Source organism: Cheilinus undulatus, linkage group 22 (genome assembly GCF_018320785.1).
Source record: "Cheilinus undulatus linkage group 22, ASM1832078v1, whole genome shotgun sequence".
Classification (NCBI taxonomy): Eukaryota; Metazoa; Chordata; class Actinopteri; order Labriformes; family Labridae; genus Cheilinus; species Cheilinus undulatus.
In genome coordinates this window covers 26,413,060-26,439,655 of record NC_054886.1, presented here as the reverse complement: position 1 = coordinate 26,439,655, position 26,596 = coordinate 26,413,060, and the positions used below count along the sequence as shown (strand labels likewise).

At 38.4% G+C, this 26,596-nt stretch overlaps 1 protein-coding gene across 1 annotated transcript; it reads left to right on the top strand.

The window, feature by feature from the left end:
* Window positions 1–1,073: 1,073 nt before the first annotated feature.
* Window positions 1,074–25,998, top strand: rab39bb (RAB39B, member RAS oncogene family b). Its single transcript, XM_041779913.1, has 4 exons — window positions 1,074–1,980; window positions 8,876–9,140; window positions 19,100–19,280; window positions 20,939–25,998. The coding sequence occupies exons 2-4, from the start codon at window positions 8,926–8,928 to the stop codon at window positions 21,182–21,184; spliced, it is 642 nt and encodes a 213-aa protein (XP_041635847.1). The 5' UTR covers window positions 1,074–1,980; window positions 8,876–8,925; the 3' UTR covers window positions 21,185–25,998.
* The last annotated feature ends 598 nt before the right edge of the window (window positions 25,999–26,596 follow it).

Genomic DNA, 26,596 nt, shown 5'->3' with positions numbered 1-26,596 from the left:
AGGAGTGGGTTTCAGTTGTCTCATATCTTGTCAGTTTCACATTGGATAGCTTCTAAAAATTGAGTTTTTGGACTGACTTTTTGCCTCTTCTGGAGCTGTTTAGTGATGACAGATGTGTTATATGCAGCAATGTAGGATAAAGTCAGAACTTGTAGGATACTTAAAAGCACCACAGCATTATAGTACTGTGTTTCAACACGAAATACCTCAAAATGTTGTAGAAGGGTATAAGGATATTTATACCAAAACACTTTGAATTAACTGTAAAAACTCTTTTGGGAAAAGTATTTTTAATTTTTACGTCTGTATTTTATTTTTCCTCTTATCCTTGCTGTTTTTGTTGATTTGGTGTAACTGTTGTTGATTGTTGTAGATGTCGCTATTGTTGGTCATGCTCTTAATGTTTTTTTGTTTGTTTGTTTGTTTTGGCCATTGTAATGCTGTTTATTTTGATATAATTGTTTGTTTGTTTGTTTGTTTTGGGGGGGGTCATCTTTGATATTGTTTATCTTGTCATTTTTGTTTCTTTCAGTGTTGTTGATATCATTACTGCTCTTACAGCTTATGGACATGGATGAGTCCAATCTAAATGTGGACAGAGCTAAGCCCTGATGTTTAGGGATACCCTAGGAAAACCACTGAAAGAAGTGGGCTAACTATTCTCATGACTGTAATTGAAAGTTGATGATATTTCAGCATTTTACATTGTTTTTTTAAGTAAATAATTGGTTTATTCTTTATTGACATTTTTATTAATATGTAACACCTTTAGCCCTATTTAGAATATATTCAGAAACTAGAGACTTAAAAGACAGCTGAAATATCTCAAAATTAAAATGACTGGTTGGACAAGAAATAAACTCCTCAAATTAAGTTTCCTAGTCAACGTAATACTGTCAGGCTGATGTGGTCCATAATTATATTTAGCATGGCCTCTTTTGTTTGCCCATTGTGGATTCTATCTAGCTACCTAGCTAACTCGCTAGAACAGCACAAAACTACACCTCCCATCTTGCTGTACGTCCACTTCCGCTCCTGCGCAGTAGAGCTCTTGCACATAGCCCCCTGGCGCAGTGATTGTGCTGCTTCCCCGTGTTGTACTGTTAACCGTGAAGCATGACGAGCTAAAACAAGACGAACAAACTCTCCAGTATCAAAAACGTTACTGTTGTTCCGTATTCTTAAATTAACAAGCGTCTGTGTATGCAAGTCGGCACGTATTTCCGCAAATACACGGAAAATATCCAGGCTTTAATTTTGTCCACAAAATTACACCCTTTTAAGGTAGTTTTACGTCGACATACGTATCAAAAGAAGCCAAACCTTTGCAGTTATGTTAACGTTTCTTTTATGAGGCAGTTTTTGAATTATTTTTCCTACTTTGTCTGTTTACGTTTGTCCACGGTGTTTTTCCTTGTGTGCTGCGCCTCTACTCGGTCCTTTACGGTAGTGGTACTGATGCGGGATGAGTCAGGCTATATGATGCTGCTGCTACTGCTGCCATTTCATCAGCAGAGAAAGCCCAAAAACACAGAGCAAACACAGACATGATACCGCGGGATTCCCCTCTGACAGCGTTAATTCTGCCTTTATAAGCACCCAAGCTGCTCGAAACGGAAACCGAGAGAAGAGGCTCGTGTGTGCTTTGTCCGTGGCTCCAACTGAAACCGTAAGATCCGCTATTTCTACAGCGCACCTGCTCTGGATGCGTTTTTCTCTGCGCTCTCCATCGGGCCTGACATTAACAAGGAAACAGCCCTGAACTCCAGGGCCTACACTGTACACAGCAGCCTGTGTTTTCAAGACAAACATCGAGTCCCGGAGGCGTTGTCACAGTTTCAGTTGTGTTTTTTCTTTTCTGTGCGTCCTGAGGATCGATCCAGACAGACTCGTCGGTGCCATGGAGCCCACATCAGCCTGGTCCTGAACGGTACAAGGGAACAAGCAACCTTTCTGGCCTAAACTAGAGTCCTGCTCCAAGTAAGATGTTATTTTTATTACTACAGACAGTGTTTTTGCTTTTTTAGCATGTCAATAAGCTTAACAGAGGGACGAATCCACCTATATTACAGTCATGATGTGCTCTGGTCTATTAATAGCTAGCTGAAAACACTACTCCTGCTTTAAAACGTCTATCAGGATCTTAATTAGTCTCTAAGATTATCTAATTAGCATAAAAACTCAAAAACAACCGTTTAAACGTAGGGATATTGAGGAAACTCATTACTTTTCGACATTAATGCGATAAAAAGCTCAAATTAGAAGCTAACTAAACTCAAACACAACAATGATGAGAAACTAAAACTAATAAAAAGTGCTGCTTTATTTCTTAAATGAGAGACGTGACTTAGTACAGATGTAAATACTGGACGTGTGATGCGTTCAGTGTCGGGTCGGACTTTTAAAATGCCCTAAAACACATCCGGTGTGAGAGCCCATAAGGCGGCTATTCACCAGGGATTCAGCCACTAATGTTTGCATAGCGAGAGAGCTACGCAACCTGACTCCACTGACACACGGAGGGGCTGATGGGAGGCTCTCTGTCTGCCTAGAGGCCTGGTCACAAACAGCTGTTGTAGAGGGAAATATAAGGTGCTGTATAGGGAACAGCTTTGAGGCAGAGACCTTGGGTTCGACTCAGTGATGAGAAAATAAATGTTTTATACATGGGTTAAAAGCTCCTGCATTTTAAATACTTACAAAACAGTCCTAAATCAATAGTGATGCCTGTGTATGAGCTACTAAAGCAATCAGTTATTTCTGTGTGGATCCTCAATTTTAGAAAATGTAAATAAAAACAGAATAAAACTATCTACTCATCTCATAACCCCATATTTAATTCACAACGGCATAACATATCAGATGTTGAAACTGAGAAATTTTACCATTTCATAAAAAGTATTAGCTCATTTTGAATTTGAAGGCAGCAACACATCTGAAACTACAAAAGCACTCGGAGAGTGCTGACCTCCGCCATTAGCCCAATCTCCCAATAGTGAAGAATCCTTTAAAAAATTCCTGGATCCGTCCCCATGTGCCCCCACCACGGCATTCGCCGATCACTCCCTCCCCGGTGGGACGGAAACACAGTGAGGCAAAGCGTTGTCTTCACTACAGGTGGACTGTCATGGTGGAAGCATTGCCTGCCGGTGCCAACAGATGCACTCACAGTCTCACCCATGGTCTCACTGGACGACTGGAAGTCATGGCAGAAGGTGAATATTCCTCTATTCCTCCCAGCATTGTGAGTATTCTCGCTACAATTTGCTGTATTTCTCTCGGTTACGCTCCAACTCGTCTGTTAAACTCTATAAACTCCAAAACTTTAAATAGAAACACACCCAAAAATGCTGCTGGGATTGAAGTTACTCATGTCTGCCATCTCCTGGGTTGAAGTGGTAACAGCGCAGACCTCCGCTATTAGCCCTATCTCCCAATAGTACAGAATCCTGAAAAAAATTCCTGGATCCAGACGGTGATCTGGATCAGTCCCAAAATCAAATCAGTTCTTCCTTATGCCATTTCTGACATTTCCTGAAAATTTCATCAAAATCCATCTATAACTTGAGTTATGTTGCTAACAAACTAACTAACTAACAAACTCACCTGATCACATAACCTCCTATGGCAACAAAAGGCTGGAAAAGTAAGTGATTCTGATGAAAAACTAGAGTAACATTTTGCCATTAGTTGGGTTAGGTGGCAACAGGTCAGTAACATGACCTCCCTGTGGAGGTCTTCTGGGCTCATCCGACGGAGAAGACCCCAGGGTACACATAAGACTCAGTGGAGGGATTATATATCCCATCTAGCCTGGGAATGCCTCGTAATCCCCCAGGAGGAGCTGGAAAATGTTGCTAGTCTGGGTTGACTTGTTTAGCCTGCTGCCACCATGACCCGGCACAAGATGAGAAGAAAATGGATTATTCAGTGTGAAAATAAGAGTTGGGTATCTTTTGGGGTTTTTCCAACACCGATGCTAAATTGATACTTTTTATATGGTGCCAGTGCCTAACGGTGCCTCAATCAATAGTTTTACGAGGGAAAATGTGTGTTGAAACTCAGCAGTAGAATAAAAGCTGTCTGGGTATCATAAATAATTTGCAGGCATATTTTTATAAGGTGCCAGTCAAACATGGGATCAGAAAAAGAAACCAGTATAACTTAAAACATAGATTGCACAAAGTCAATAGCATATTTCTTGCCCCTCATTGGGTGGCAGGGTATCAAAATGAAGTATAGATATCTGTGTTGTAATTTGGTCGAGTAGGTATCGAGTATGTTGGTACCGGTACTGACATGGTACCAGTTTCCGGTACTCACCCATACTACACTTCCAGAAATTATCTGTCAACACAGTTCACCATCCACAAACGAAGTTTAAGTTGTTTCATGCAGAGAAGAAGCCATATGTGTGCGTTTAAAATGGGCTGATGCATAATGGAAAACTGTTCTGTGGTCAAAATTTGAAATTTCTTTTTGGCAACCACTGACGCTGTGTACTGCTGACTAAAGAGGAGAGAGATCATCTAGCATTTTTAAAAATATTTCTTTAAACCAAAATGTGTCAAAATACTTTTTTTTTGCAGCAGAGATGTTATGCTCTACACATTGTGCCAACATTCAAGTGACTTTGAGAGTAGTTTACAAAAATCCTACTTTTCTGTCTTGTTTTTGTATGGTTGTCCTAATCAAGACAAGAATGACCGTCCCCTTCAGTGTAGCAATTGATATAAAATTTGCAATATGAGCCAAAATAATTTCAATAGATATTTTTTTCAAAATCATTCATCCCTAGTGTAATTATCTATTATTATGCTGGTTATAAAAAGAAAATGATGTTTTTCTTGTGTTTGTAGAATGATACATGAGGTGAGGAGCTAAAAAATAATTGCATATGAAATTGCAATGACAATATTGGAAAAGAAATTGCGTCTTGATTATTTCTGCAAAACACTCAGCCCAAGTGCACAGTTCATAAACCTGCATCTCTGCTCATATGGGGTTGCATTAGTACCTATGGCAGCTGGAAAGGTGCTATCACTGCTAAAAATAGAGGTTTTAGAGCAACATATGCTTCCATGAAGAAAACGTCTCTTTCAAGGAAGGCCTTGCAATCCTAAATTACATACTGCAGCTGTCACAACCAAGGTTATTATAGTTAAGTAAAACGAACTAAAAAACTAAAACTAAAAGGTAAAAATCATTTTAGTTCACTGAAACTAAATAAAAACTAAGCTTTATGAGAAAAACAAAAAAAAACTAAAACTAAATTCTGTGTGGACAAAACTAACTAAATTGAAATAAAATAAGAGACAAAATCTCCTTAGTTTAGTCTTTGTCAGCAGCAGACTGTCTGACATGAACACCCAGGCCCAGACAGAGTAAAGTGGCCTGATTTGATTGCAGAAGACTTCACTCAATGGTAAATTTTTAGGTCTTGAGTTGTTTACAAACTAGTGCTGTCAAACGATTAAAATTTAATTCAGATTAATCACAGGGTTGCTGTGGATTAATTTCGATTAATCATGATTAAATATCATATATTAATCTCATTTCATTTTGAAAGCTTGGCGACGCATTAGCCATAGTGCTAGCAGAATCCCCGATTAACATATGCTTTGTGTTAATGTGGTATTTTAAGGTGGAAGTGCTTCGGTGAAAAATAAACTCCTTCCTGCAGAATGTGTATAATACTTTATGTCGGTCGACTGCTCTGTCTTGGGTTTTTATTGGCCTCAAATTTCCCATCGAGAGGGCCAGTGTGCTGCAATGTGCTGCTTAGCGTCTTCCATATTGAGTTGGTTGGTCACTACCGGATCAACAGCACAATTGTGCATGCGCGGCGGCATGCCCGACGGTAGCCCTACTGGCCGAAATGCGTTGCAAGAGACGTTCCAGGGATTTTGAGTCAATCTGCGCTGTAGATGGGTTAATTGCATTAAAATTTTTAATCAGATTAATCATGATGATGGATTAATTCGCATTAACGCGTTAATTTTGACAGCCCTAATACAAACATTAAAATTGAATTTAAAAAATAAGAAGTGAGGAGCCCTTTTGGGTCTGGCCCTTGACAGGTGTCTTATATTGCTTAAAAAACTAAAACTAACACGAAAACTAATAAAAACTAAACTAAAACTAAGCATTTTTTCAAAATCAAAACTAAACTAAACTAAGAAACCAACAGGAAAAACGAATACAAAATAAACTGAAATCTAAAGCAAAAGGAAAAAACTAAATAAAAATAAAAACTAATGATCCAAAACTATTATAACCTTGGTCACAACAGCATGGCTTCACAGTCAGAAGAGTCCTGGTCCTGAAGTGGCCTGCCTGCAGTCCAGACCTTTCGCCAGTAGAAAACATTTAGAGCATCATAAGATGGCAAACCTGGCAGAGAAGACTCAAGACTGTTGAGCAGCTAGAATCCTACTCTAGACATGAATGGGACAACATTCCTCTCCCAAAATGACAGAAACTGATCTCCTCACTTCCCGGATGTTTACAGACTGTTGTTAAAAGACGAGGGGCTGCTACACGATAGTAAACATGGCCCTGTCCCTACTATTTTGAGATATGTTGCTAGCATACAATTCAAAATGAGCTAAAAATGTTGTTTTTAATGTTGTACTCCAAATCACTGCTTTGTTTTTCTTTACATCTTACACAGTGTTCCAACTTTTCTGGAATTGTGGTAGTAGCCACTTTAATTATAATAAAGTTTTAGTTCTATGAAATGAAGTTGTATGTAGAATGACCCATTTAGATTGTTAACTTAATCAGATGATATAAGGCTATGACATAACATGCTATATTTGAGTATTAAACTAGTGTTCATAGATCAATAGACACACATTTGATCTGTTTTACAAATGATTTAGGTTTATTTAATGCACAAATACTCATACGTTTAAACTCAGAACTGTATCTTAGTGAAAGATGTCTAAAATTAGGTCACTCTGACATCTTTCCAGAATCTTGTCCTGGAAGAACGCCTTGAAATGCGACTGTGATCCAAATATATCAACAAGCCAGCAGGGTCACACAGTCAAATACCAGAGCCTGGTATCAAAAAGGGCATTAGACGACAGGCAATAATCCAGAAAGCTGGCTTATTAAAACATCAATTGACGCCATCAAGTGACGAGAAAAGCATAAGAGGATTTTCTCATATATCTCGTGGTTTTAATTAAATCACGCACTGAATACAATGAAGCATAGTTATGTGTGTTTCAGGGGGCCTCAGGGGGAGATGTGTGGGCAGAGAGCCAAATAAAGGTTATATTTTAATAACTGAATCACTGGCTGTTTGTCCTGTTCATATTATAAATATGGTCCAACATGGCTCCTCAGTGTGATTCATGAAGGAAGAGTGCTAAAATATAAGATTAAAGGTATTATTTAGTGCTCAAATTCAAGAGTGGAGGGATCTAATGGTATAGCCCAAGGTTTCAGTGTCGATATAAGGAGGAAATAACCATAAATTAGAGAAGCTGTCTACTGTATTCAAAGTAGAGGGGTACTGCAGCAAAGAAGAAACAAATCAGAGATGCTTCCAGCAATCCGAAGCATAAATAACTAGACTTAAAGCACGCTGATTAAAAAGTACGGAGAAGAGTTAAGAAGGAGTACCAAAGTAGAAGGTTTTACAGCCTCACAGCATCAGGGGTCATAGTCACCTTTACCTTCAAAATCTGTAGGTCAGTGCCAAATTTGACCACAATCCTTCAGTGTAGCTTGAAATATACGACAGGAGGTGACAGTAAGCTTGACCTGTGACCTCCAAATCTCCTAAATCCATCCTGGAGTCAGAGTTGATTTGTCCCTAAATTTTGAGAAAATCTTTGACAGCTTTCTCTGGATATTGCATTAACAAACTTGGGATGAAAACTAGTCCCAATGACCTTTGACCAGAGACTCCCACAATCAATTTCTTCCTTGAGTCAGAGTGGACTTTTGTGCCAAGTTTGAAGAAAATCACGTATTGTTTTTGTGATACTGCATTTACAAGCAAGGGATGAACATAAGGCCCAGTGGCCTTGACCTTTGACCTGTGTCCTTCAACATCTACTTAATTTGTTGTGACCATTTCTGTGAACCAAAAACAACAGCTGCATTCTTGAAATATTGAAGGCATCAACACAGAAAAAATAATAATAAAGCTATTATATTTTGCTTAAATAGCATTTATTTTTTGCACATTTTTTTCCTAGATTTTTTTTTTTTTTGAACCATTACAGTATGTTTGCATTTGTTGGCCTCCGTATAATCTTCAGTGGTAAAAACTGCCATAAATAAGACGAATTGTCATTGACAAGAACATTGTTCCGATGATTTGTGACTGTTTGATAATCATATATGGAATAGAATCTGTCCTTTCAGAAATACCACCAGCTCATTAAATATTATATTTTTGAAAATTAGGGAAATATAACAAGAGATCATCTTTCATTCATCCTCTAAGGTGTAATTCATGAGTAGTAGCAGCACCAAATCATAGTAAAAGTACAATTAAAACTAAGAATAGACAATTTCAATTGAATAAAGCTATTGTAAAGGGTGAAATAAAACTTTCATCCGGTAATTGAGGAGGAAAGATTCATATACATGTCGATAAATCACTGTTAAACAACATATTAAAAGCTTTAAAGCCACGTGTTTGTTCGTGTCCTATTATTTACGGTAGAATTTTACCGTAATCCTTGGACAAGGAGCGCAATAAAAAAAAAGCAATTAAGTTTTATGAATTTTAATCATTTTATTTGGCGACTCTACTCGACATAAAAGGTTGATGACATATTTAGACTGTTTTAAAGATCACTGTACTTTTTAATCGACTTTCTGTTTCTGTTTGACGCGCACGCGCACACAGACGACAGTCGGCCACAGCAGCGCGAGCGACAGACGGGCACAGCCGCAGTCATGGAGGCGATCTGGCTCTATCAGTTCCGGCTGATCGTCATCGGGGACTCCACGGTGGGGAAGTCGTGTCTGATCCGGCGGTTCACGGAGGGTCGCTTCGCCCAGGTGTCGGACCCCACCGTCGGCGTGGACTTCTTCTCCCGGCTGGTGGAGATCGAGCCCGGGAAGAGGATCAAGCTGCAGATCTGGGACACGGCGGGTCAGGAGCGCTTCAGGTAAGCACGGACAGGTGTTAGCAGTAAGTAGGTTTGTATGCTATCGTCAGCGTGTGGTGTTTGAGCAGACAAAAAAATAAAGCCTGTTAAACTTTACCTGAATGTCTGAGAGGTCACAGTTCATTTATGGAAAACATCGAGCCTTTACAATTATGTCAGTAGGGCACAAAACACAAGATAATATATCTGTGAGTGGCGATAGGTTCATTTCCTATGTCAGATATTTTAACCAAAAATAAATTACACACACACCAAAGACAAAATGAATGTTGTGAATAAGCTGAAAGACCTCAAGGCTTTTAGTTTAAAGAGATGTTTACTGTATCTCTTTTGTTGTTAATAAGGTAGAAATTTACAGGGGGAATAAACAGTAATTAAAAAAATGTGTGGCACCTCTTTTTTTATTCTGGGGGCAAACAGGATTCAGAGATTAAAGTCAGAATTCTGAAAACTTAAGTCAAAATACTGAGATTAAAATCAAAATTTCTAAAATTAAAGTCAGAATTTGGATATTAAAGTGTGAATTTCAAAGATTTAAGATGAGATTAAGAGATCAAAGTCAGACTTCAGAGACAAAAATGATCAATCCTAAAACTGAATTCAGAATTTTGAGATTGAAGTTAGAATTTCAAAGATTAAAGTCAGACTCCCGAGATTGACATCAGAATTTTGAGATTAAAGTAAAAAACTCAAAGATTAGAGTCAGAATTCTGTGATTAAAATTAAAATTTATAGACAAAAAGAAAGAATCTGAAGATTAAAGTCATAATTCTGAAAATTAAAGTCAGAATCCTGGGATTAAAATCAGAATTTCAAAGATTAAAGTCAGGATTGTAAAAATTTAAATGAGAATTCTGAAATTAAAATGAAAATTTAGAGACAAAAAGAAAGAATCTGAAGATTAAATTTATAAATCTGAAGATTCAAGTAAGAATTCTGAGAATAAAGTCAGAATTTTAAAGATTAAAGTCAAAATTCTGAGATTACAATCAGAATCTCTAAAATGAATGTCAGAATTCGGAGATTAAAGTGTGAATTTCAAAGATTTAAGTCAGGTTTCTAAACATTAAAATCGGAATTCCATGAATGAAATGAAAATTTCGGGACAAAAAGAAAGAATCTGAGATTAAAGTCAGAATTGTAAAGATCAAAATCAGAATTCTAAAAACTAAAATCAGAATTCTGTGATTAAAATAAAAATCTAGAGACAAAAAGAAAGACTTTGAAGATGAAAGTCAGAATTCTGAAAATTAATGTCAGAATTCTAAGACTGAAATCAGAATTTCATAGATAAAAGTCAGGATTCTAAAAATTAAAATCAGAATTCTGAAATTACAATGAAAATTTAGAAACAAGGAGAACGACTCTGAGGATTAAATTTATAATTATGAAGATCCAAGTCAGAATTCTGAGATTAAAGTCAGAATTTTAAAAATTGAAGTCAGAATTTTAAAGATTAAAGTCAAAATTCTGAGATTACTATCAGAATCTCTAAAATGAATGTCAGAATTCGGAGATTAAAGTGTGAATTTCAAAGATTTAAGCCCGGATTCAGAGATCCAAGTCAGAATTCAGAGACTAAAGTAAAAATCCCGAGATTGAATCAAGAATTTTGAGATTTAAGTCAGAATTTCAAAGATTAAAGTCAGAATTCTAAAAACTAAAATCAGAATTCTGTGATTAAATCAAAAATTTAAAGACAGAAAGAATCTGAAGATTCAAGTCATAATTCTGAAGATTCAGTGCAGAATCCTGAGATTAAAGTTGGAATCCCAAAGATCAAAGTCAGAATTCTGTGATTAAAATGAAAATTTAGAGACAAAAAAAAGAATCATTAGATAAAAGTCATAATTTTGAAAATTAAAGTCAGAATTCATAGATTAAAGTCAGAATTCTGACATTAAATTCAGAATTCTGAGTAAGAATTACAAGATTAATATATAAGAATATTTTTTTATTTCCTGATAATTCTTTTTTTCTCATAATTTTGAAAATGATTCTCTCAACAAAACAAATAAGTCAGAATTCTGACTTTTTTTCTCAGAAAAGTTAGTATTTGCCATCTTAATGTTAAAGTTATGTAGGTAATTTAGCGGGGGGGTTCCTGCTAGCGGCTCATGCTGCTTGGAGGTTCCTGGTATGGCAAAGTTTGGAGACCTCTGCTTTGTTACACCATTGTGAGGCAATTAAAAGTAATATTAAGCTATGTTTAAGCAGTGTTGTGATGAGATAGCAGTATCACACAGTAATAAAAAACTGCAATTCAAGTTAAACTCAGCTTTTTTTGGTAAAATCCGCAGCCTTTCATACCAAACATATTAAAGGAAACATTTTTATTTTGACTTACAATGACCATGTTGAGCCCTAATGTTTTCATCTAGAGTCAAAAAGAAAGAGAATGTTTGGAAGTAGGAGTGTGGTTTTATAATTGCACACAATAATGTTCTGCATTCAATCTGAGAAAATGGAATTCAGCAGAAAATATGAGGATGTGAGTTAAGGCTATGACAGTTTACTGCTTTACTGATGCATCATTTCTAGGAAACGCAGTTCAGAGCTCATGGAGGGAGGCAGAGCAAGATTTCTCAAATAGAGCAATAAAGCAGGAAGAAAATGAAAGATCAGAGGGAGCCTCAGACGAATAGGGGTTAAACTCTGCACAGTTTGCCTTCTTTTACCGACACTCCAGTAAAATGTCACTTAAGAGACGTACAATAAATAATTTAACAACATAAAACAGGGCTTTCCACGGGTACAGATCTGACATCCATGCACATCTCATACCTACATTTCCATTTTCTCTCCTTGTGTTTTGCTTGAACTGGTCAACACTGGTTAACATCCTTCCCATGATTACCAGTGGCACTGCAGTGTTTCATACTTACCTTCCTTGAGCCTTTAAGATGCATAAATCTCTCTTCATGTTAAGGCATTCTTAGAGCTTTCGGACCGCCTGCAGCTTCCTAAACTCGAACTACTACCTGATGACTGATTTGTTTACCTGTACGAAAGAAAACAAGAGCAGTTACTCAAATGAGGAGGGTAAAAGCACGGTAAACGACTGCAGGGTTGTTTCTACAAGTAAACAGCTAAAATTCACATGATTCTGCCAGAGGAAGGAAAACTTTCTCTTAGTTATGTCAAGCTCTTTCAAGCTTTTGTGTGTCTGAAACATTAATGCAAATTTAAGACTTGGATATAAACTGAGAGGTCACCTTCATGTGACCAATGTGACCTTCACCCTGACATCAACAGACAGTTTATCAACACCGTAGGAGGGTTTCCATCCACCAGTTTTACTTGCTTTTCAATTTTTGCTTCAAAAATCTACTAGAAACCCTGCAAATTAAAAAAAAAAAAACTTGAAATGTTGCAAAAAGGATTTTAAACTTGGAGAAGGTGGAAAATGTGGCATGTCTATGAAAGGAAAATGTGACTTTCTGTAGTAGAAACACATAAATGATGGTGTCTCTGAATTAACACTTGTAGATAAGCACCAAGGCTGTTACTAGTTCTCTTCTCTCTTTTTAGGGTTGCATTATCTACCTGTTCCCTCATCATAGATGCAAATGGAACATAATGGTATAACATAGATGCTCCAATTGTGAAAAAAATTTGGATTTTTAAATAACCTAGCTGACGATCAATACCATCACTTTTTTGGTGTAACACTCCGACTAAACCCAAGATTTTCATGTTCAACCATTAAAAAACAGATCAGAGTTTGACACATGACCACATCTGCCCGGTAACATTATGTTTTTATATAATTAGGTGTCATTATCTCGTAATTTCTCAAGAACATGGTGGTAATTACCTTGTGATAAGTTGGAATTTTAAAAGTAATAACTCAGAAATATGGTATGTTAAGGAAGTATTTACCTAGTAGTAATGTATTAAATATTAGGGGTGGGATAAAAAATTGATATAGTATAGCATCACAATATTTTGTCTGGTGATATATCGTATCATCTCTTCCACCAAGTATCGATTTTTAAAAATTAATTGCTAATATGAACTGAAGGCTATGATAATGGAAAAATAAAATCAATTGTTTGTCCAGTGAGGTCATACAGCAGGAGAAAGTACAACAAACATGGCAGCACCAGGGAAAGGATATTAGGAATGCGAGCAGGGCAGCAAGAACACCATTCTGTTTTATCTCTTCTTGTTTCTTCACATTTTGTAACTTTTTATATAGAAATGACACTAATTACAAATAAGAAAATATGACACGTTTGGGTTTGGTGGGTCTTCTCAGGAGATCTGCTCACTCAAGTTTGGGAAAAGATTGTGGTTCAGGGTTAAAATAATGCTGATGCAAGGTCAGTTTTGTTTCTTACATAAGAAAATGTCTTTATGAGTGTTCATGTTGATGATTTCTTTCACTTTCACAGTTGACATGGACACGTTCCTTTTTGTTTTTTTCCCATCTGAACATGACGACCTTCTGTCTAAGTGGACTTTGCTCTTTTATGATGTGACTTTTTCGTCCTATGACATTCACATGTACACTGTCGCTGCAGGGCCTGTAAGAGTGGTTACTCTATTATCTTAGAAGATAGCAAGTCTTAACAGTGTTCCATAGATACCACTTCAGTATGACCTTGTTTTTACTCAACTTTCACCGAAATTGGTGCCAAATTGGCAGAGCAATGATTGTTATTCACCAGTTTTCAATCCTTATGTAAGAGAACACAACCATAAATTGACTGCAGTAAAATACAGTGTGTCTATAAAACACTAAGAACCCTTGAGTAGCTTTAGAGGATGTTTGAAGATCCTTCAGTGAAGTCAAAACAATAAATATTGATGTAAAATGCAAATTAAAGCCTTGCATAAAACATGTCTTTAGATGGTTCCACATTAGTGACCCAGGACTGGATCAGAGTACACCTGGCCTCCAGTGATGTGCTGGTCACAAATAAGCTGACTCTTAAATGTAAAAGAGATTAGCCAGCTCTAGTTTCTGAGAGTTTTTAATGATCCAGATCAGTAAAAAAAGCCAGAATCCCCAAATCATAGACATCAAAGTCTGCCTCATTTGATCAGTGTGAATTTAAGTGGACTGAACTCACATCTGACTTGAGCGTTGACCTTGAAGAAGACGTAATTTAAAAGTTAAACATCTTTAATTTAAATATCCCCTTATCAGTGTGTAAATGTGGCTATTAATGACGGCGTGACGTACATCTCACAGACAGAGAAGCATCTTTCACACATGCTTACACACTCGCCTCCACACATCATCTTGACAGAAGGAGACTAATCTCACCTGTCAGCACCATCGGTGTCTCCATGGCAACCGTGGCACGTCCCTTCAAGGCTCGAAGGACAAATCTGAAACCGTCTTTAAACACAGAGTCAAGGGGCCATTTTGAAAAGAAATAATTCTCTTTACACTGAGAGTTTATGAGTCTGTTGATGCTGGCAGAGCAGAGTGAGACTTCACCTTGGGTTTAATTTCTTATTAACAGCACAAGATGTTCACCAGTAAGGTCTTCATTGTGTTTATGTCTGTCAGACTTTGAATTAATCATCTGAAATCAGCGCCTTATTTCAAAAATTATCCATGACCCAGTATACAGTACTCTTATTTGACAGATTTTTTGATTTGTAGTTCTGTTTGAATAATAAGTGATGATTGTTATGCTGTATATAATGGACACATTGTATCCCATGATGCATTGTGAGAGGTATTGTTCAACTGGCGAACACCAGGCAGTGCAAAGCTTTAGCAAAATCAGAGTTATATTTGACTGTTCTCATCAGTTCAGACAAATGAGAGGACAATAAAAAATACAAAACAGATAAAAGAGATGGAATCATGACATTTTTGACTCAAAATGTACTCGACTTATCCACCTAATTCCTAGCCCCCATGATCCTTTGCGTGAAATATGGGCGCAACTTCCGGTCCTTTCCATCTAAATGGGACTTTGAATAGAAACAAGATGTGAAACGTGTTTATTATTTGAGCAATTTGGACATAATAACGGGATAATATTATTATTTCTCCGCCCCCTACTAAAGAGTACAAAGTACGACATTACCTTAAATAATTTAGACAAGCATATTTAGCTAACTTTATTAGCTTCGTATCAGTATAGTAATAGACAATCACGTTTTGTTAAAGGAGTTTGGACACCACCTTCAGATGACATTTCTAGTTAGTGGAGTTGCTGAAATTCTGGTTCCACCAACTAATCCCTCTTAAAATGTGGGAATTATATTGATAAAACTATCCATGACTTAAGTTGTATGCTCTTCAGTTTGGGAAATGTTAAGTTTTGAATTAATGATATATTGATATTGGAAGAATTGCATCCCAAATCTATTTAAACAGTGAACAGCATGTTTAAAACGCTGTTATTAAAGACATATATGTAACTTTGTCATGTAATTAGTACCATGAATGAAGCAACAGGTACTGAGCATTACAGAAAATATAATTAAAAAAGTTTCAGTTAAAATAACTTTATTGATTTAACAAAAATCAAGCAGTATTTATTGCAGCAAATATTTATTTCAGATCAACCACTGTTGACTCTGAATCACTTTAGTAAGCCCTTGGAAGAATAGCGTTTTGCTAATATTGCTACTGTACTGGAAGTTCCTCCCACATTCATAGCAGTAGACTCCCCAGGAATAATGTGGTATCCTCCTTGTTTACTTATTTATAGGTTACAATACAAACAGTGTGAACATTTGATTACAAAAATATATCAATATTTACTAATTCCAGGTTAATTTCTATCGAAACAACTGTCTTTCTTTGTTAGCATCTATCGCTAGCCGCTGCACTAGAATACATGTGATTATGTACTTCCACTTTAGCACCAGAAGTTTCACCCATATTCAGATTTACAGCAGTGGTCCCAGGAATAAGGTGGATCAACTTCTGTGAAAAACAGAAAGCCAATTGTCTTTCCACCAATCAGCAGAAAAGAACTGATAAGGACTCGCACTGATAAAGAGCTTTGGGTTGAAATGGTGACGTAGTCACGTGATCCAGGATGTCCGTTTGGGGGTCAGATAGTGAGGGACGGCTAGAGTAGTGAGTCAACTAGAAAAGAGCTGTCAAGCTGAATTCAAGTAATTAAACTATGTTTTTGGAAGAACAGATAGCCATGTTGACTCGTGCCCATTTAAAAAGGATTTCAAATACACTCAGACTGTTTTACATATTTTGGGATTTTGTGTCCATCTACTTAATTTGTTAAATCCTTTCCCTGCTCCCACAAATGAGTGGACAGCCTCCCATTTAACGCTAATCCCCTTCATCCTCAGTATCTCGTCTATTCTGCTGATGATGCCGAACCCACCTCAGCCTCTGTTGTCTCATGTTTGTATCCCTACCTGAATACAAATACATGTCTCTCTGTCTAATCAAATGAATCACTCTCTGGTTCTGAGTTTTCCCTCCTCCTCCTCCTCCTCTCTTTACTGTATCCCCCTCTCTGTCGACTAATCCTCCCTCCTTCTTCTTTCATGACACGTCTCAGTTTCCGTCTCTACCTCCAGTCTGTAATTTTCCTCCTCATTATATTTGTGCTGACGTTCCCTCTGTGAGGATGCTGTGGGAAGATAGATGCATCACAAGGGGGTTGGTGTGTGAATGTGTGCGTGTAGGTTGTCACAGCTTGTCAAAATCTAGCAGCGCTTCTCCTCCCAGTCGGGCTGCAGGGAGAGATTTGGAAAATGAAAAACGTCACAGTTCTAGCTTCAGCTCAACTGATAATAAATATTAAAGGTTAATCTTGAGTTTGTAATCAAGTTAAGATAAGATTACACAAAAAAGATCAGTTCTTTAAACTAGTTTTGTTGTGCATTTTGCATTTTGCATTGTAAAATGTACTCCAAAATGATCCATAGTTCTTTCTACTAAACTATGTAGAACATCTTCCCCCTCTAATCACCAGCTTACACCTTCATCACGTCTGTTTCTTTACTTCTTTGCACCTCCTGTCATCTATTTTTTCCTCTGATAAGCTTTCCCCTCTGGTTTTATCACGTCTTATCACCCTTTTGCCTGAAAAAGTCTTATCTTTTGGCATTGTTAAACTAGAGCAGAGATAAATGTCTTTTATAGACACCACAAGCCAAGAGCAAAGGTTTAAGTAATGCATTCATCTGTGCAAGTCTCTTCTGTAAGTTGCAAACACTGGCAATTAAAACCTAACTTTGTGATACAGTTGTACTACTTTCAAAGCTAATGAGGAATAAAATAATTGACGGGCTAAGCTAAGAGAAGCCGTTGCAAGAAGTGGGAAGATATAATGCTGTTAGGGTGGACACAATAACTAAGAGAAAGGATAAGTGGAAATGATGGGACAAAGCAGCTGTATCTCCATTAAGGGGCTGCATGTTTAACCCTGATGTAGCATACACTGCAGGTGCCTATAGCCCCTGAACCCAAGTAGAGGCCTATGGATGTAGCCAACTTCTCAAAAATGTATCTAAGCATCACAGACTGCATCCGTCACCCTGTGGTTAGTCCACTGGGTAGCACAGAGTGACTGCCAGAATCTGAGTAGTATCTACAGGCATAGTGTGCGTACTCCGGCACAAAAAGATGGCTACTGATGCCAATACAACTTGTCAAATCTACTTGCCAAAATTGTCAGGCATGCCTTTACTTATTTATGTCTCAGTGCATAAAATCTGAGAGGGATCTGACTACATAGAGCAGCCCTCAGACATCTCACTGCTGTGAGATGCACCCCCACTGTCAGGATGGAAGTGTAATTTGCCTAAAGTGCATATTTCCTGTTTTATAAGTCGTTACCTGAATGGTGGCTTTGCTTGCTCAAGCTGTGTAGCAAAGCTAACGTAGCTATGGTAGCCACATAGCTAACTTTACTAGGTAAGTCAGCGAAGCACTGTTGGATTTAGCTTTAGCAACATTAGCTTAAGCAAAAATAGCTAAAGCTAACATAGCTTGGTAAGCCCTAGCAAGTTAGCTTTAGCTACATAAGCTATTTTTTTGTAACTAGGTTTTGCAGGTCAAGTTTCTAACTTTTAGCTTGTCCTAGCCCTTCCCCTAATCCTAACTGGACAGTTAATTCTATTTTATCTTAGAAGTTTTGCGTGTATTTCCATCCTGACAGTGGTGGTTTCATAACCGCAATGGTCTGCAGAGCAGGCGTCTGAGGTGGGCGGTCTGCAGCCCTCAGCCAATTCAGTTCCATTTCCATTTCCATCTCTTGTTTTCTTTGCAATAGATACAGTATAAACAACTGCTGCTTAACATTTATCCACGCCAACTCCATCATGATGCACTCTGTTTGAGTTGCATTGGTTTCCTGTAGGAAATGTGGTCACAGGGCCAGAAACTGGCATAAAAATAATACTAGCGAGTAGGGTTTGGCCGAAGCATTTCAGATCCATGTGGATATACCAATGCATAGATACGTAGGGCTGATGATTGTGTAGATTGTGAAGTTTTAGCCAGACTTTGGGGTGCGTTTGAAGACTGGTTAGGCCTTACTAGTGCAAGGAAAGCACCGGTAACCCCCTTCAAATGCCCCCAACAAATGGGTCCTCTTTATTCGACATATTAAAGGATCCATCTAATGCATACTTCATGACACACATTTACTGCATGCTATTTTAAGTGAACTGGTAGGCTTTCAAGTGGCTGAGGATTACAGTCTTAGAGTAGCTATTGGTTTTGTTCAAACAACTATGGGGTTAGCTGTTGGTTGATAGCTTAGAAACAAAAGGTTAAGAGTAAGGACTACTGGTGACACAAATGGGGAATCTGTAAAAGGCCAGACAGCTTCATTTCACACTGGCCTGATCAGCCTATGCAGGCTGCAAAAACTGTGTCCCTCCAAGGATGCTACCCATGAATTGGGACAATGCTAGCAGGCCTCAGATATTTAATCTTCTGATTGCCCGCTTCAATGGATGATGACCTTAGCCTTAACAACTGTCCTAATTTGTAACCTCTGCAGGTCCATCACCAGGGCATACTACCGCAACTCAGTAGGCGGTCTCCTTCTGTTTGACATCACCAACCGCCGCTCCTTCCAGAACGTCCATGACTGGCTGGAAGAAGCCCGCAGTCATGTCCAGCCACATAGCATTGTCTTCCTATTGGTGGGCCACAAGTGTGACCTGGAGGCACAGCGCCAGGTGGGTACAATATCAATATGAATGAAGAAGTGCACCCGAGAATATTCTCAAGGCTTTGTTGAGTTAAGACAGTGGCATTTTCAGTGTTATGCAATGTACTATTGAGCAAAGACTGCAGTATTAAAAATAAACTCTTGTTCGCATTTAGATCAGCACACACTTGGATCAGAGGCAAGTCTTCATTCTTTGTTTAATTCTCTTGACACTGCTGGCAGGCAGTAAGCAAAAATATCTCCACTGAAATTTAGACATTGCAGGATGACAGTGCAAAACACTCATACACATGTATATGTCAGAGAATTAAGGTTTCCTCTCTTAGTGTCATTCTCAACTCGATCCATTCACCATCATCTACTAATTATGGACAGGGATGCTAATTTACAAGCCCAGTAAGACACATCTTAAAATTGCAAGAGGCATTAAATTACTGCACTTTTTGTTATTATAATCAAGGCATTCACATTTGTCAATGCCTGTCATCTTCTAAGTCATTACCGAATTCTCTAGATAAAGGCTCTTAGCTTTAATTCTGCCCCCATCCTAGACAACAAAGGTCTCTGTTTGAGGTTCCATGCTTTGCTTACCCAGGAAGTATTGGATGGAGATCACTTGTGATGCTTGGATGCACCACTGACTTGTGTAGAAATGTACAAAAGACATTTCCAGTCCCTGACTCAGGGCCACTGTCTTCTTCAGTCCAACAAACTTTGACTGGATGCATAACTATAATGTGTTTGGAAAGGAAATAATTCAGCATTACTAAGATTCAGACACAACCAGTGGCATCAAGACTCTTCAAAGGCAAGTGGTCTTGTTCCTGAGCCTTATATTTAAAGCAATGTGCAGAAGACTGCCTCTGACTTGACTACCTGGTAGCCTCAGACTTACCAATGCAGTCAAATAGAATTAAGAGCATCATGAACACTACATACTTGTACATTGGCATGTCTGTGTTGCTCTGAAATACTACATCGAAAAGCTAATCAGCAACGACATTTCTAGCTAGCTACAGTCATCTGCATAAGTTGCCATGCATGTATCACAAAAGCCCACCTGAGGGCACCATCATGCAGGAAGGAGGACTGACACAATCCAGGTCATGCTCTTGATGTCCTTGCATATTACCAGGACATGGGAAACTAATCTTATTCAAGAAATAGCAATGTCCACACCTTTGGGGCGGAGTAAGGGGTGGATATGGGACATAGCATGGCCTAGGGTACTGTCTGGATGGGTAGTAGGGTAGCCATGAGTCCCTGGTTGTGCTGTAAATGTCCAAAGGGCTGAAAAACCACCAGTGGTCTCTGGATAATATCAAGGGTAAAAAGGTTGCGTGTGCTGGTGTGTCGAGTTTGACTCTCTTTGCATGTAGTTGCATTTTAAGGGGGTACAAGACAGGCTACATGTGTGGGCTTCTGTGTAGGTTCAGAGCTATAAAAACCTACGGTATATTTTCCATCTTTGTGGCAAGCAACCACACCAAGCACAAAAGGCTTAGTAGTACAACTAATGATTTAGACTTGAGCTGGCAAATTATCATCCCGTTAGGCCCTTATTGTAGTCTGTTGTTCTGGATAAAGGCCTTGGAACATCTACTAGATCTCAGCTGCCTGGTTCCCATATTTGACAGTGTCATTATATTCCATTTGATCTTCCAGGTAACTCGCCAGGAAGCAGAGAAGTTGGCAGGGGCCTACGGGATGCGCTATGTGGAGACGTCGGCCCGCGACGCCATCAACGTTGAGCATGCCTTCACTGAGCTGACCAGAGACATCTTTGCCCTGGTGCGGTCTGGTGATATAACAATCCAGGAGGGCTGGGAAGGCGTGAAAAGTGGGTTTGTCCCCAATGTGGTTCACTCTTCAGAGGAAGTAACCAAGAGTGACCGCCGTTGTCTATGTTGATCTGGGAAGAGTTTTGGGACTGAAGGTGAAAAGAGGAGGGATCCAAGAAGGATTCAGAGTGAAGTGGCTGACGGACTTGGGCATCAGCCCTCTGACTGAACTGTCAGTACCCTTCTGTTGTTCCTTCTTCAGACTGGATATATGAGAGGGTGATTGATGAATTCAGTGAACGGCAGATAGACATTGGACTAAACATCTAGACGGATCACTAAAGGATTGCACCCATTTCTGTATTCCTTTGATTTCTCAGAGAGGAACGATCACAGATGCTCATCAGCGTGTGTGAGGGATCCCATGATTCAGTTCTTTTAGCTTTGGTTTGGACTCCTTACTAAAACCCCTCCCTGAAAGTCTGAGAAAGGCCTTAGAAAGAGGATCCAAGTTTTGGTTCTTCACCAATACTACAGACTTGTTTGATCTTTCACCCCCCCCATCTCTTCCTTCACCTCTCTTCTCTCTACTAAACTTTGTCCTCTCCTCTTATATGCAATTACATACAAAATGTTCACTTTTACATTGGTGTCCAACCTTTTCCTAGCACATATCATCAGTACCTTTAGGTTCAGCCTTCCTTCTTAACAAGAGTTGTGTTTCTCATGAGCTGTCATTTTGCTCCACATTGCACCATCAGAGCTCAATGGAGAAGTCCTGGAGGTCCTGATGGGAGGGAACGATTCCCTTTGCAGAACTGTGATTTTGTTTCCAGAGAACATATTGTTGGGGTGATTTAGGCCTCCAGTGAGCTCGATGACATTGGCCAGATGGGTATATCCACTATCATTCTGCTAAATATTACACTTTTACAAAAATCATCACCCAACCATTTAAAAAATGTCTCAGTAAGAAAGAGAAAACGTGTACAGCTTAACAGTATGAGATGGACTAATGCTGGAGTTAGAAAGCACCTTAACAGCCAAGCCCACCCTGTCTCTGGAGCCTAATTTGGGACATTTGAAGGATACGACACAAGCCGGAGATTATTTCTTAAGTGAAGAAGGACCATACCATGGACTCTTTAAGAGATCTACACAACCCAAAATGCACGCCTATGGACTATATAACCATGCATAGAAAGTCCAACTGGCAGGCATTGAATTGAGCCAATAGAGATAGAGGATCAAGGTTACAATTAATTTTGAGGAAGTGGTTTTCATGCCTTTATTGAATGAGTGTGCAAGTGTAATATCTCATCACAATTTTGTTTGCTCATGGCCTTCCATTTATTGTTTACAACTATTAATCTCCAACTAAAGGCAAGGCAAAACAATCTTGGCATCAGTAAGTGCGTTTACATGCAGTTACAAAGGTTGATTTATTGTGATACTACTCAAACTTTTCTCCAAAGTAGCCTGAGCTATTGCCAGCTGTCTTTGGAATAAACCATATGCTTGAGGAATCACATTTTTACCAAAAGTAAAGCAAAGACACATCCATCTTCGTCCACATATCAGAGGAAATTGAAAGCTTTGCCTTTTGGCTCAGCTTACTCGTCACCACAGCAATCTAGTACACGCCTGCATCACTGTTGGTGCTGCACCAATCCACCTCATGGTCAATTCAGAGCTGTACAGTTGTCCACGTTTTCCTCATTCCATTATTCAACCAGTTTGCTGCATGCCAACACATTAGCAAGGTTAATCAGAAGACCGTCTGATATTCACTCACTGAAGAGGGGGTATAGCCACATTCTATTAGAGTTGGGCATAGTTTGGTAAAACTGATTATCCCCTGGTGTTTTTATACTGAGACAAGGACACTAGTGGCCTAACTGAGCTAGAACCATTTAAATGTGCATGTAAACGTACTGGCTGTTTGGGTTTGGCCTTCACATGAAATGGTTTACCTTGCATTTATGAGGTACTGAAATATTATCATAAAGTTAGTCCTCAACTGGGAAAGTTTACATTAACGCCTCTGCAAGTCAAAACAACACGCAAGGTCATAGATGACCTGCAGAGCTAATTAGCCTGGCATCATTTACACAGAATTTTAGCTGATTAATTCTTTGCTTACATGTTACTTTATTATTGTATAAGGTTGAAACATGGAGTACTGAGAAATCATATAGAGTGCAGCAGGAATGAAATGTTTTTGTTGGCCAAACAGGAAGTTAGCATCGCAAAGGTTCCAATGGCAGAAAGCCTTTGGGGTTTTTCCATGCGTTTTGGGAATATTGCTGTATACGTGCTCTGTGGGAAAAAAAAGTTTGACATTCATTAAGATAATCTTCGCTACTTAATCTCTGTTATTGATGGAAGTGAAAAGCTAATATTAGGCTTCAAGGAAACTGCATCATTGTCGACCAACTTCAGAGTAACCATCTCTAAGCTTCAAACTTTTATTTCACAGTCTTAACTCTTCTGGAAAAGACCTTCTTAGTTCAACCTGATTAAGTCAGTGGTCATGGCCCTCTCAGTTGTAAGTCTGACATTGTTTTTCTAATAGATGAGTGTACACGTTTTGCATGAATCCATTCAATGTCCCGTGCAAACTTATAGGACCCCTAGTCCTAGTTAGTCACTTGTTAGCAATTGCCTTTTGAGACATAAAACTAGAGCTATTGCTTATCTCTTAAGCTTGAGTTTACCACAGAACTTAGTTTGGGCACGTGAACGAAAATTCATTAAAAAATCCCAAAGACTTCGAGACAGTGGAACCAGAATTGCTAAAATGCTAACAATTACTAAGACAGTTTGGCTGCAGACTGAAGATCTTTGAAGCCCTCCCTTGCAGACTTATACAGTGAGACGCCACCTCTGTAGGATGGATGCATGCTAAAACTTTCAAAATAAAATCAGATTAAACTTCCATTTAGGGATAGAGTTAGAGTTGAGGTAAGGGTCAGAATGCCAAGAGTTAAAATCAGTAAAATAACCTGCAAAACCGGATTACAAAACTCTTAATGAAGCTGAGTCAACAGTCTGTTTTTAGGAAAAAGGTGGTCCCTCTTGAAAACACTAATGCAGCTCTAGTAGCTAAGCCTGAGCTTACGAAGCTATGTTAGTTACGTATGCTACGTAACATAGCTACATAACTAGCATAGCTAAAGCAAACAAAGCTACGTTAGATTATGCCATCTTTGTTAAAGGTAGACCTGCTTAAGAAGTAGTCATGTCATCACTTTAGCTTTGTTGGCTTAGCTAAAGCTAACATAGCTACATTGGCTTACATAGTAATGTTTAACTACGTAGTTATGGAAGCCATGCTAGCTTTAGCTAAAGCTAGCATAACTACTTTTAAAACGGGTCCACATACAATTTAACCCTCAATTAGACATCAGACCTTTTCTCTGTTTCATTTATGAAATGTTGCTTAGTCTGTAATGTTTGCAGTGTGTTTATTTCATAAATGTAACAGCCAGACTTCACCTATGAATAAAGTAGAACTAAAAAAAAAGTATAAATATAGTGCTGGGACATTACGCCCCTTCCGATACGGCATCTCACTGTAGTGATCTGAAAAAGGGGATGTCTGAGATCTACCGTCTGTAGCCAGATCCCTCTCACATTTGCGGATTTCAGGACTCATTACTGCAGCACTCTGTTGTTTCTACATTAAGGGCACAAGTTTGTGAAAACACCTGAAACATAAGAGCTTACCAACTTGGAAACTGGGAACATCCAAGCAGCATGTAAATGCAGAGCTTCTCCTTACAACCCCGGTTTGGTTATGTCAATAAAATCTTTGAACAGGACTGGTTTTCTAATCACATTAACCGTTTTACAATTTTGCCCTAGATTTTGGGCAAATACCAGTGTTTCTACAAATGACAAAAGAAGAAAAAGTCTTGGTAAAGACTGGTAAAAGGGATGGTAAAATCATGAAACTGGTTTATATAAATAACACAAACTAGATATTCTTAGAGGATTAGTGCAGGCTAAATAAAGCATTTGTCGGTAACATCAAGCTACTGTACACTTGATGGTTAATAGATCAGAATTTCTCATCATTTTGACATATATACGATGACTAGGAGCAGATTTGATTGTGTGCAATTAAATGCATCAATCTTTGTTTTCCACATAATTTGGCCTGTATTTCACACTTTTTGACCCTCATATTTAACTGACTAGTATCATCACTGCTACATCTGTCTCTATTTTTTTATTTATCCCATGCCTTTTTATTTTGCAGTTTATCTTCTGTTGATACATCAGGAAACTGTAAGTGCTTCATTTTTTTCACTGTATGCCTTCTTTTGACATGTCTCCAAAGAGTTTTAGTTGTGTTGTCTCATTTTTACATGAATGTACGGAGGGAAAAAGGTGAGATTTTACACCCCGGTTGTCATATAACAATGTGTGAGTGAGAACAATTCCCTGTCAAAGCCACAAAACCTTTTCCTTACAAAAACTTGACAAAGGTTGGGTAAATATTTTGGGACTTGATTGAAAATTATTCAGATGACGGTCCATTACCATATCTGTACACACTGAATTATTCTTAATGAGTGATATGTTGCCAGACAGAGAGACTGATCTGCAAATATCCTTCTACAAATAAAGAGCGAAAGCCTGACGCCTTTGTGTTGTTGAACTTCCATATTGTTTTTTAACTATCTGCTTTTGGTTCTGTTTGCTTTATCATCACAGAGTTTTAAATTTTAAATGTTCCCAAGTGGATGTCATGGTGTAAAGCTCAGGAAATGTTGAGGTCTGTGTGGGTGGGGGTGGATTCAAGTCAACTCCACCTTCTGGGCTGCCAAGACTCTTTCACCAGATGTCAGCCAGCTGTTTGATCTGCTCTGCTGTACAAAATGATTTTCTCTACTCTGTAATATCTTGCTTCTGCTCTGGAATATTGTCTTAATGAAATACAAAAGCACCACATTCAAGAAATTATGCTCATTTCCTTTTTACTGAAAGGTTATCAAGCAGAATGATAATAATTTAATGTTTCTGGGTTTGATGATAAAGCAGGTTAGCTTAGCATAAAGACAGTAAGAGCCAAATACCCTTATGGTTGTGCTGGGCCTCAGCTTGGTAAATGGGACCCAAGAGGCTCAGAGAACCACTCTGGTGGCTGTAATCAAAATACAATTTCAATTCCAAAGAAGCTGGGGCGCTGTGTAAAATGTAAATAAAAACAGAATGCAATGATTTGCAAACCTCACCAATCCGTATATTATTTACAAAAGAACATAACATATCAAATGTTGAAACTGAGTTATCTTACCATGTTATGAAACCTATAAGCTCATTTTGAATCTGATGGCAGCAACTCAAAAAAGTAGGGACGGCAGCAAAAGGCTGGCAAAGTAAGTGGTGCTAATTAAAAGCAGCTGGAGGAGCATTTTACAACTAATAAGGTGAAGAGCCAACAAGTCTGTAACATGACTGGGTATAAAAGGATCATTTTACAGAGGCAGAGCATCTCAGAAATAAAGATGGACAGAGGTTTACCAATCTAAAA